Source organism: Daucus carota, chromosome 5 (genome assembly GCF_001625215.2).
Source record: "Daucus carota subsp. sativus chromosome 5, DH1 v3.0, whole genome shotgun sequence".
Taxonomy (NCBI): domain Eukaryota; kingdom Viridiplantae; phylum Streptophyta; class Magnoliopsida; order Apiales; family Apiaceae; genus Daucus; species Daucus carota.
The window spans coordinates 37,000,417-37,012,793 of record NC_030385.2 but is presented as its reverse complement, the minus strand read 5'-3'; the positions used below and the strand labels follow the sequence as shown (position 1 = coordinate 37,012,793).

At 33.1% G+C, this 12,377-nt stretch overlaps 2 protein-coding genes across 2 annotated transcripts; both read left to right on the top strand.

Moving 5' to 3' along the window:
- The first annotated feature begins 5,536 nt into the window (after window positions 1–5,536).
- LOC108220743 (uncharacterized) lies at window positions 5,537–7,311 on the top strand. The gene is made up of 2 exons (XM_017394592.2): window positions 5,537–5,776; window positions 6,848–7,311. Exons 1-2 carry the CDS (start codon window positions 5,651–5,653, stop codon window positions 7,160–7,162), a joined length of 441 nt encoding a protein of 146 aa, XP_017250081.1. The 5' UTR covers window positions 5,537–5,650; the 3' UTR covers window positions 7,163–7,311.
- Window positions 7,312–8,319: 1,008 nt separating this feature from the next.
- Window positions 8,320–12,354, top strand: LOC108220528 (uncharacterized). The gene is made up of 5 exons (XM_017394324.2): window positions 8,320–8,694; window positions 9,663–9,823; window positions 10,044–10,071; window positions 10,820–10,922; window positions 11,865–12,354. Exons 1-5 carry the CDS (start codon window positions 8,392–8,394, stop codon window positions 11,975–11,977), a joined length of 708 nt encoding a protein of 235 aa, XP_017249813.1. The 5' UTR covers window positions 8,320–8,391; the 3' UTR covers window positions 11,978–12,354.
- The last annotated feature ends 23 nt before the right edge of the window (window positions 12,355–12,377 follow it).

Sequence of the window (12,377 nt, the reverse complement as noted above, 5' to 3'; positions counted from 1 at the left end):
GTTATGGTTGCCGAATTCATAGTGTGAGTGTTGTGAAATTAATGTAGCAAAAATTTGTTAGTACTAGTAGATGAATAATTCATCTGTGTCTAAGCTTAGCTTAGCTGAAATATATGTACTCTAAACTTGTTTAATGTGAGATTATGGATTTGTATTATTTTTATCGGCGTCCTTGTTAAATCAACATCTCCGGTCTCAGGATTGGAGGTAAGTTTTACGTACATCTTACCCGCGGAATATACCTCAGTCTCTCACCTATAAGTGTGGAATATACTTGTTATGTTTGATTTAGATTATCATTTCCATCTGCTGCAGAAATCATTGTTAACAGTTTATTCAGAGAGAAAAGTACAGCTTACCAAAAAAGCTTTAGAAAAAGAAGTTTGACTACTGTTAGTAGTAATTAGTGTAGTATTTAACTTTAGCTTGCAAAAACACCATATGAGGAATGGATGAGCATTGGAAAAGAGCAAAGCTGAATGCTGTCTGGGGGGGTTACCTCTGTGCAATTTGTTTCTTCTTTCTAATAAGCCAAAATTGAATTACTGAAAAGTTAAAAAAGAAAGAATATAGTCTGATGATCCTGGCCATTTGAAATGGCATTGCAAGCTGCACATGAGAAAATGGTCCCAAATTTTGTGTATAAGTCAGCAATGGGTCACATGGATAGTTCATTTAAATTCACCATTTGCAGAAAGTGGCAGACTAGATGCATCTTTGAACCAGGAGAGGGCCCAATTTCACATGGTCCATTCAACATAATTTCATCTTGTTTTCTTTTACACAATACACATGCTGAATGTTTTGTTTAGAAATTAAAAATTTGAAAATTATAGTGAAAATGTAGATGGAAGCTAATATTAATGTATGGACTGGAAGGTACTTCACAGGGTTTGGTTTGGGCCTGTGCAATGAATTAGTTAGGTTTTTCTGGATTCCTGGGGTGTCCTTTTAGAACCTGACTAATCCCTCCCTGTTCTGCTACTATATAAGTAACTTAACAAAAAATGGTACACTGACATTCTTTGATCCTTCATTGGAACTGGACATGGGTACATAGTAATCTTACAGGTTCATCAGGTTTTGTTTTCAGGGTTGACAAAAGCCAGTTTCTGCCTGAAAAGCCTGTTTCAGTTTAAGAAGAATGAAAATAAGTATTTAAAGAAAATCTTTTTTACTTGAAAGAGACAATTAAAAAGAAATGAAAGAATAACTCGAATTTGAATTTCATATATCTTAAGACAAATATTGTGCATAAAACTCAGTGGTGGGAGGGATTACCTTACAATTTGTACTGACACACTATTATTAATTTTGAATCCTGTAATATTTGTAACGTCAATATTAAAATGTGTGCATTCAGTTCATAATATTCGTGATCATATATAATTATTATATACTCAGACAGTTTCCCGTTTCAAATTTTTCTGACTCGCAAATATGATCATATCATCTTTTTTTTTTGAGAATATGATCATATCATCCTAATCTACGTGATTGGTTGTTGTATTGTTCTACTTAACTAGCTTCTTAACCCGTGCAAAGCACGGGCTGTTTTAAATTATTTTTTTGATATAGGTTCATCTCTTTTAAATTGAGAGATAATAATAATAATTAAGCCTGAAATACGACTAACCGCTCTAACCGTTCTCTTATTCTTCTCTCCCAATCTTCAAGATTTCGTTCATCTTTTCTTTCGACTTTGTGCGGCACATGTAATCACATGTTTTGGAAATTTGTGGAGTTTAGTCGCATTCACTATGCCATATACATTGCACACTTTTTTCTTGGTGAATGAGTCACTTGTTTTGAATCTTGCAAATTGATGTTGTTTTATGAGGGAGTTTCGAATGTTTAAACAATTCCTAATTGATTTGCTCTCCCGCTCGAGGGCGCTTTCACGGCATTGTCATTTGAGAATTGTTGTGGTGTGTCTGCTATCAAATGGTTACGGTGTAGCGGTTGTTAAAGCGACGCAATCGCCAAAGTTGTCTGAGGGAGTTTCAATGAAGTCATTCAGGTGGAATGCAGTGCGATCAAAGTAGTGAGAGTCCATGGAGTTGTTCTTGGTATATTAGTGAAAATGGGTTTAGAGAGGTCTTCATCGGTGTTAATGTGCAAATCATTGTAAGATTTCAAGATTTTGGGTTCCAATTTGGTTGGCACCCGATCTCTTCTCCCAAGCTTTCAACTTTGCAATCCGTGTAAGTAATGGTTCTTGATTTCTCCGTTTGTTTTCTTCAATGGACTTCACCACTTAAACCGAGAAATTTTTAAGTAAGTGCCATGTGAAGAAGGCTATGGGCTAAGGTATTATAGTTATATTGTATCACACACAATTTTATTTATTATGCACTAAGCCGGGGTCTCACGGAAACAACCTCTCTACTTTAAGGTAGAGGCATGGTGTGCGTATATTTTACCCTCTTCAGACCCTGCTCTAAGCGGGATATACTGAGCACGTTTGGTTTGGTTTGGTTCTTTTAAATTGAGATTATTTATATTATAAAAGTAATTCATATTGTATATTTATTTATATTTTAAGTCATATTATATTGATATCCATATGTACACATATTCTCACTATGATATTTATTAATATATAAATACAAAAAAATATACACAGTTTAAAATTTTATTAAATAATTAAATTACCACCCACCTAAAATTATTGAAAATTTGATAAAAGCAATGAGATTTTTGTTGAATCAGAGCCCTTGTCATATAGTTATATATTATATTTATACTTAGAGTTTATTGCAAAACGCAACCGTCTGGATTTCCGAAAATTCACTTTTAGACATATACTTTATATAATTGCACTTTACACCCTGTTGGTTCGTTAGGCGCGTCACTTTGCACCCCTTCCGTTAATTTTGACTGTTAAGGTTAAAAGTCTCGGGGGTAGTTTGGGGAATTTAAAAAAATTAATTTTAACCAGATTTTATTTTATATTTTTGACCCTCTAAACGATATTTTTTGAAAAATATTAAAAAACGAAAGTTGTGGAGGACAAAAAGATCCTTTTAAAACAATAAAATTCAAAATTATTGAAATATTTTTTATAATTGTTTAATAAATTACGAAAATTGGAGATCTTGTAAAAATTCGTAATAAATTCAATCAATTTCAGATTTCAATGATTTTTGGTGATTCGGAAGCCTCTTTCAGTTGCCTATAACTTTCGTTCATGTTATTTCCTCATATTATGTTTCGAAATATTTTCGAAATAATGTTTACAACTCATTTTTTAGTTTTAAATTCAATTAAAGTAGGTTTTAATTGATTCCAGCTTCGAAATAAAATTTGAAAGTTACAGGTAATTGAAAGTGTTTTCCGAATCATCGAAATCTGAAATTAATTGAATTTATCACGACTTTTTACAAGATATCAAAATTTTGTAATTTATTAAACAATTACAAAAAATATTTCAATAATTTTGAATTTCATTGTTTTAAAAGGATCTTTTCGTTCTCTACAACTTTCGTTCTTTAAGATTTTTCAAAAAATATCGTTTAGAGGGTCAAAAAAATTAAATAAAATCTGGTTAAAATTAATTTTTTTAAATTTCCCAAACTACCCCCGAGACTTTTAACCTTAACAGTCAAAATTAACGGAAGGGGTGCAAAGTGACGCGCCTAACGAACCAACAAGGTGCAAAATGCAATTATATAAAGTATATGTCTAAAAGTGAATTTTCGGAAATCCAGGGGGTTGCGTTTTGCAATAAACTCTTATACTTATTCTAATATATATATATATATATATATATATATATATATATATATATAATTTTTTTTAATCATAATAATTAAATATTCTAAAAACCGGTTGGTTGACTGATTAATCGATAATTAGAAGGATTTTTAATCCGATTTAGTAAAATTCGGTTAAATCGATGATTATTTGGTCAAAACTTGATCAATTCGATGAAAATCAGGTTGAATATTAAATTTTACAAAATTTGTGGGGTAAATTTAAAAATGATTATATATATATATTATATATAATATTAAATTATTTTCAAATAATGATCATGTTAATATTTATACTGAGTAAGGGTAGATTAGTCTCATTGAATTAAATTACTCATTATTGTTGTGTTAGATATATAATAGAATTTGACAAAATTCAGTTAAAATCGATGGCTAATTGGACAAAAATTGGATTAATTGGTTGAAAATCAGGTCGAATATTAGAATTTACAAAATTATTTATTTATTATTAAAACATAAATATAAATATATAATACATATATATATATTGGAGTTTTAAATATGAAGTAATTATTATTAAAACATAAATACAAATATATAATACATACGCCCTCCGTCCCACTAGGACTGTTTGCACGCATTTTGAGGCTCTTATAAAGTATAGTTCAATAATGTTTTTTTTAATTTTTTTTTTGAATAAAAGTTTAAACGTTAAAACTTTTTTCAGGATTTTTTTCAAAAATATATATATGATGTAAGTATACTTTATAAGAGTCTTAAAATGCGTGCCAAAAAGTAACGTAAAGAACCTGTTGGGACGGAAGGAGTATATATATTGGAGTTTTAAATGTGAAGTAATTTAATGTATATTAATGGTTAGATATTAATGTCTAATAAATACATTAGTGTTAAAAGTCAATAATGACCTTTATATAAAAAAAAATATGTATTTTGAGCAAGGGGTAGTATAGTCACTTTGAATAAAATTACTCAAGGTTGTTGTATTATATATATAATAGATTTTCTATCTCGGTGAGTTTATTCTTCTAAGTATTTGATTTTTTTTTCCAAAATTAAAAATTCAATCAAAATACATCATTTACAATCACACGATTCCAGAAACAAATTATCTGCAAAGTATTATTTAACTAATTGTGATTGGCTTCTTCTTTTGCGGATTGCTTTTTTGATCGTTAATCATCATCACTCAATATAGAATATTATTACTTTATTACATTAAAAATTAGCAAATTGCTAAACAATATTATCAGAGACTAAAGAATAAGGAAAATGCTAGAGACCCCAAAAAATTGTCCCAAATAATTTTCCCAAATGATGTGTCCAAATCTGATTGACTGAATTCACTCCCATAATAATGAGACCCCCTGTAGATTCATCAATCACCCAATCATAACTAGCCACTTGTTTGCCACATCATTTGGTAAAGATTTTTGAGAATTTTTTTTGGAATCTCTAGCATTGCCTAAAGAATAAAGATAAAGATAGTCAAATGAACACAACTTTCTTTTTCTTCCTAGTCAACTAAAATATATAAATCTAATCTAACCATAACCAGGGCTTTCTAACGATATTTTTTAAGTGCAAAAAAATCATAAATAAAATAAAATAAAATATATTCCCTAAATCACTTCCAAATCACAATAGTACTAATCAAATCGAATAAGCATCACATGTGACGAGAACAGCCTCCCTATCAAATTCCAGTTCTCCCAGATTACGGGGAATCCTCGTTGTCGACCGACACGTGTCAATTTCCATACTAGAATACATCATTCTTATCGAATGTTAAATACTACCACAAATCCACAATACGACGAGCACGCAAGTCATAACACAAAGTAGAAGAAAAGAGACATTTATTGTTTTCTGCTCTGCTCTGAGTCTCTCTGCAATTTCTTACAGTTGTGGATAATATGAGTGAAGTTGCAGAAGGTGAAGGAAGTGTGACACTTGATCTCCTCAAGAAGAAAATGGCTGACTTTGCCAAGGAGAGAGACTGGGAACCATATCACAGTCCAAGAAACCTTCTGTTAGCTATGGTAATCTTGCATCTTTCTGCTCATCTAATTTTCATTGTTTTTTAGATGCATAATTTTATAGTATGCTTTAGCCTCGTGTCTGGATCGGAATTAATCAAATATGTGACAACCCCTCTGTGCTTACAAGATCGGGTACTTTCTTTGATCAAATTCATCAAGTTTTGATTTTTATGACACTGTTAAATTAAATGATGCAGATGGTTATGAATTATGTAGGAACCAGGGTACTTATTAGCAGGGGAGGAATTAGGGCAGTAAGTTAGCTTGAATCCTCGCCTCAACTCGTAAAATAAAGTCAATATTTAATAGGAATAGTTTTTCTTTTGCGTGTCTTGTATAAAATTTAGTGTAAATTTTAGATTTGTGCGTCTCAGAGCATCTCCGATGGCAAACATGCCGTCTAGATGGCATTTCTAGCCCTCCAACACTCTATCTACTTAGCAAAACAAATAGACAACCGTCGAAGTAGATATCAAAACACTTGGCTAAACTTTTACATGAATATGATAGTCAACCATTATAGTCAAACATTTTGGATTTAGGCTCAAGTTAGGGTAAAAAAAAGATTTCTCCAATGTGATACGGTGAAGTTATGAATGATCTTCTCTGTTATTCCTAAATTTGTAGATCAATTGTCAAACTTTACTGTATGGAAAAAGAGAACTATGTTTTGTCATTGTCATACAACTGTTTTCACAAAACTTCTACCTACCGTCTTGTTTTTGCTTTTCTGTCAACTTCTACACCACGTTTATCCTCAAAAGGAGACCCAAAGGCCCCTGTATTGGTTTTTTTTTTTTTTTTTTAACATGTTAATTTTCTGACAGCCAATTGCGCTGACATACTTGCTGATATATTAAGCGCGCTTAATAACTGGGGTAAGTATGTTGCAGCAGTCTTAAGTTCTGGACCCGAACCGAACTTTATAACAGAGGATGATATCGCTAGAGCAAACCCCAGAAGAGGAATATTCAAGCTGTGAGGCCATAGCCCGCGGATAACCAAAATTTAGGCTTTTAGAATTTTGTTGAACTGTTATTAATTTTATATGGACGTTTTTTTATAATGCAGATAGGGGAAGTGGGAGAGTTGTCTGAGATATTTCAGTGGAAAGGGGAGGTTCCGAGAGGACTACCGGGTTGGGAAGAAAGGGAGAAGGAACATCTTGGTGAAGAACTTTCAGATGTATTGCTATATCTAGTCAGGTTATCTGATATCTGCGGGATTGATCTTGGGCAAGCTGCTCTTCGAAAGGTGAAGCTCAATGCCATTAAATACCCCATTAAGCTCTCCGACCAGAACGGTAAAAATGACGCTAACACCAGCAAAAATAAAGATGAAGATGCTTGTCCTGACAACTCTTCATCTGTTCAACACAGTGCTTGAACTTTTAAGTAGTTATAGCCTCTAAGAATTATTATCAGAGTGCATTAATTTGTTTGCAAGATGTTAAAGTATTAGAACTTGTGATTTATTTCACTTTTCTTTTGAGGTCTTGAAATATGTTGGTCTTGCGAAGGGTTTTTGTTGTTGCATGTGATTGTTGTTCTGAAATTTCACGTTGTTCTCATCCAAAATATGACCGAACGTCGCTAGGAATTATTCATATAAAGTTGCAGCAATGTGAATCTCATAAAATAATCTGGCGGAATGTGGGAAATAGTTTAAAGGGGAACAGCGAGTTAAAAACATCAGCATTAAAAAAGAAACATGGAGGGAGCATCCGAACATGCAACATGACTGCTTTATTGTGATGGGGATGCTCAAGCTCAAGCCAACTTGTGTCGGTGTTTATGAACCCAGGTCATATACTGGGGGCATATTATCTTCTTGTCGAAGCATTTATATTCTTTTTTGTGTGATCCACGTCCTTACTCCTTCGCTTTTGCCAGGGCCTCATTCGAGTATTCCACCCAGTTGTTTTTTTCTCAAGTACAAAACAGACAGAATAAAAGAGCGTCTGGATGGTAGGTGAGAATAAGATAACAAAATTATTAATTCAAATACTAACACATGAGTATGAGTTTGAGGTTCCATTTCTCATTAACCGGCTCGTTAGTCGTGAACTAAACGTCCCTGGGTGTCCGGCAAGCTCACGGAAAAAATGCATACAACAGGTTACCATCTGTCTCACTGGTGCTCTGAAGGTGTACAGGGAAAATCAAAGCAATTCATCATTAATCAAAGCAATTAAAATTGAATCTAATATTTTTTTTGTCACAAAAATTGAATCTATTATTAAAATGCCTGATATTCTTTTTCTTTTTAAAAGACTCTGTCATATCAAGATTATTAAGTACATAGTATATACTATCATAAAAGCTCGATTAAAATTTTATGCAAATCGATAAACAAATATCTCATCACTTCTCCAGCTCAAATACTTTTATTTGTTTTTCAGTCTTGTCTGGACAAATGTTTTTATATATATATATAACTGAAAATAATACATATCTGAATTCCACACTCCCCCAGACAAAAGAACAATTTATCTATTTTTCCCCATTTTGCAATCTATTTATCGTATTAAAAATTAAAAATTAACATCAAAATTTTAATTAATTATACATTACCGCCCCCAATTTCCAACCGTAAATTTTTCACTCAACTCTGCAATGCTTTCCATGGCGAACCGCCTCCACAAGTCTCTCTTCCAAACCGCTCGTCACTTCCGAACCGCCGCCGGTTCATCACCATCACCTCCTTCGCGACGTCGGCCGAAGCACGCGGTGGCGACGATGAAAAAGACCGAAGATAAGTCGGAATGGTGGGTAATCGACGGCGAAATGCACGAAATCGGAGAGAACGTGCCGCCGCGAGAGAGATTCGTGATTCCTAGAGATAATATTCCTAATAAGCGTCGTAAGCAGCTCCGTGAACAGTTTATGCGCCGCACTCGTCTCGTTCTAAAAGAATCGGTTCGTTCTCTCTAGGGTTTATTATTTCGGATTTTGATTAATTAGTACTCGATAAGTTAATAATCTCAATGCATATATGCACATAACACAAATGATGTTAGAAGTAGTGTTAAATGATGTGTTTCTGTGTTTGATTACTCTGTCGAAATTACATTGTGTTTTGTTTACAACTGAATGTTTATTTACGTCTTGCTTTTAGGTAATCAATTAACGGTTTTTCTAGTGTGTGCCCATGGGCACATGTTAAGCACCAACTCTCATGAAAATGGTTTAATTTGATTGGTGGAATTGGTGTGAATGCAGGGGGGCCATCGACATTTAATATCCATTCACCAATCAAAAGTTAATATTCTCAAGAGAGTCCGTGATTATTGTGTGTCTATGGGCACACCATAGAAAATTCGATTAACTAATTATGAGATTGTAAGTTTTTAGGTTAACTAGTTTTTGAAGAATAGGCTGAAGCTGAATTTGTCTGGCCATTGTTAAATGATTTTTGAGTAAACTTCAAAGTTGTGGCCAAAGTTTACACCAATTTTCAAAAAGTTGGTCAGAGTTCCAAATTCTCAGAAAGGTGGCCCAATTTTGCCTCCGCTTTTTAAAAGTGTGGCTCCTGTAAATGTCATTAATGGGAGTAACGGGCAGAGGGGTAAAAATGAGTTCCAAATTCTCAGAAAGGTGGCCAAATTTTGGCTCCGCTTTCGAAAAGTGTGACTACCGTTAAATGTCACTAACGGGAGCCACACTTCTAAAAAGTGGAGCCACAGTTTGGCCATCTTTCTGAGAATTTGGAACCCTGACCAACTTTTTGAGAATTGGTGTAAACTTTGGCCACAACTCTGAAGTTTACTCATGATTTTTTAATTGAAGTGTTTCCGGTTTGAGTTTTGGCTTTGTGTTTTATGTGAAAGTTTGTTTTGGTCTTTTTGACGATGAGTGTGTATTGTTATGAATTTGTTTTTCCATAGGAGCATGAGCCATGGTGCAGAAGGTACATGGAACTGTATCAGGAGCTTAGAGAGAATTGGGAGAGGTTGTACTGGGACGAAGGTTATTCTAAGAAACTTGGTCAGGATCATGCCAAATACGATTCTGCTGAAGATGACGATCAGGATTTTTCACCATACAGGTTCCTCTCTTTTGAGAATAACCCAGTACTTTTTTTCTTCTGAACTAAATTTACAGCATATTATTGTTAGCAATTATCAGAATTTGTCTAGAAGATTATAGTTTGCAAGTCAATGATTGGTTTACTTTAGCTAGTAAAATCAAAATCTGTTTTAATGCATGTTCTTTGTGTTTATTGCAACTATGTATTGAAAGTTTTGCTTTCTTTTATGTGCTTTCAGGAATAGAGCGCCACATGCTGAAATGAAGGTAGCTTCGGATACTCATATTGTTTTATATTTATCAATCTTTTAAAAAATGGGTTTTAGCTGGTGCTTTATAATATTCTTGCCTCTGGCCATAACTTATTTGTTTCTGTCTGATATGCTTAATCAGACCATGTTTTCCGACTGACAAGATAACGCAATGTAACCTTGGCAAACCTAATTTTGTAATCCAGGGTTTACTGTCATTTATGTTCAATGCACTTCTTGAGTTCTTGTTAATAGGGCTTGTGTAAGAGTTTACTTAATTTGTACCTACGATGTGTTAATATATGCTTTTATAAATCACTTAATTGTTTTAAACTGACATGGCAATGTATATCAAAACTTGATAAGGATAGAAGGATTGCAGATTTTGGCTAATCATTACAGTAAAATGTTATTCAGCTGTCTGGGAAATGAGAATGTAAATCTTTGTTATAATGTTATCTTATAGCGGGTGGGGAATGTTTGCTAATATTATAGTTTGTCCTGTGCAATAGAATTGGGTCATTGTAAAGGTACTTAATGGAAGAGAAATGGACTTATGCACTGAGGTTCTTATATACTCCGTCTATGCTTTGTGACTTTTTTGTTTTTCCATGTTCTCTCATCTTGTCTAAATCTGTCTTTTGTAAACCAATGAGTGGTACTAGATAAACGTGTTATTGTTTTTATCTGCATTCTATACAGTCTAAGATATTAATACACAGATGATATGATGAATACGTTTGCTGTTGATTTTTGTGATGCAGAATCAAACATTTGAGAGGAATAGGCAAGATGATGTGTGGCAAAAGGCTAGCCAAATCAGAGATAAGTTTGAATTTGATAGAGAGAGAAGAATGAGGGAAAAGGGTTGGTACATTTACCTTATATATATAGTTAAAATGTTTTATATACACCTTAATAATCTTATATTGTTATGTTCTGATGTCTTTGGCAATCAAAATGCTAGAAGAATGTTGAGGCTGAAGCCTAAAGTTTTGGATTTTGCCAACAGGAATAGATTTTTCACAGCAAAGCATGGTCATAGTTGATTAAGTTGTTATGTATCAGAATTTTGCTTTAGACTCCAGTTGCCTAGGCATTATAAGTAAATTTTGACATTGTTGAAAATTGAACATGAGTGTTCTGACATTTGGCGTATATGGAATTAGTTAAATTTGAATGGGGTTAATTATCTAATTGGTCACTGAAGTGGGCTTGATGTATCAAATTGGTCACTGAACTCAAAACGGTGTCAAGATGGTCACTGAAGTGGCCATAAATATCAAACAGGTACCTTGAAATATAAGTTTAAGCAGTAAAAATATTATTTATAAAGTTTTACACATTATTTTTGAATGTTACCAAAACCAAGTAAAAGGTTATGACTTCTAATATTTATGATAATATATTTAGATTTTATCAATTTTATTTATCATTTATTTTTAATTAAAACAAAAAAATAACTATATAATAAAATAGAAATAATAAATAAACTTGATAAAATATAAATATATTATTTTAATTATTAGAAGTCATAACTTTTTAGTTGGTTGTGGTAACATTTAAAAATAATGTGTAAAACTTCATAAATAATATTTTTACTGTTTGAACTCATATTTCAAGGTACTTGTTTGATATTTATGGTGACTTTAGTGACCATCTTGATACCGTTTTGAGTTCAGTGACCAACTTGATATATTGAGCCCACTTCAGTGACCAACTTGATAATTAACCCAATTTGAATGTCCTTATTATCAACAGTCCACTTTGTTGAGTTGTTTAATCTTGGTCGTTTACTCTATTGTGCAGCCTTTGCACCTATGAATTATGGAGGAGGTGGTTTCGTAAGAGATGATACACCATCAAGAAATCAGCCATTAGATGCACAAAGATACTTCTCGGAGCCTGACAGCAGTGACTGAGTGTACCTCAGTTTACCAAGAAAAACCTTCCTGAATATACATTTAGATGCTCGCCTTGATCTTGAAGAGAGTTGTAGCAAGAGTTCTACTGAGAAGGTGATGGTATATTAAGGCCATCAAAGTCTTAACTGGTTCAGGCCTATTAGCAGCTTGCCTCGTTCAAGTTCTCATCCTCAAACAGAGGAGATGACCGAGTCTCAGTGACTTTGAAGTTGTACTGGCTAGACATTCTGTGAACACAATTTAGACCTATTATCAGAATATATGGTTGTGTAATTTGCTGTATCCTTATTTATCTCTTTTAGATGCGAGTTGCTAAACAATGTACAGAAAAAAATCCCATCATATGCATGAGATTTTGAATTTTCCTTTGTGAAGTCAAGCAGAGCAGCAAACCCAC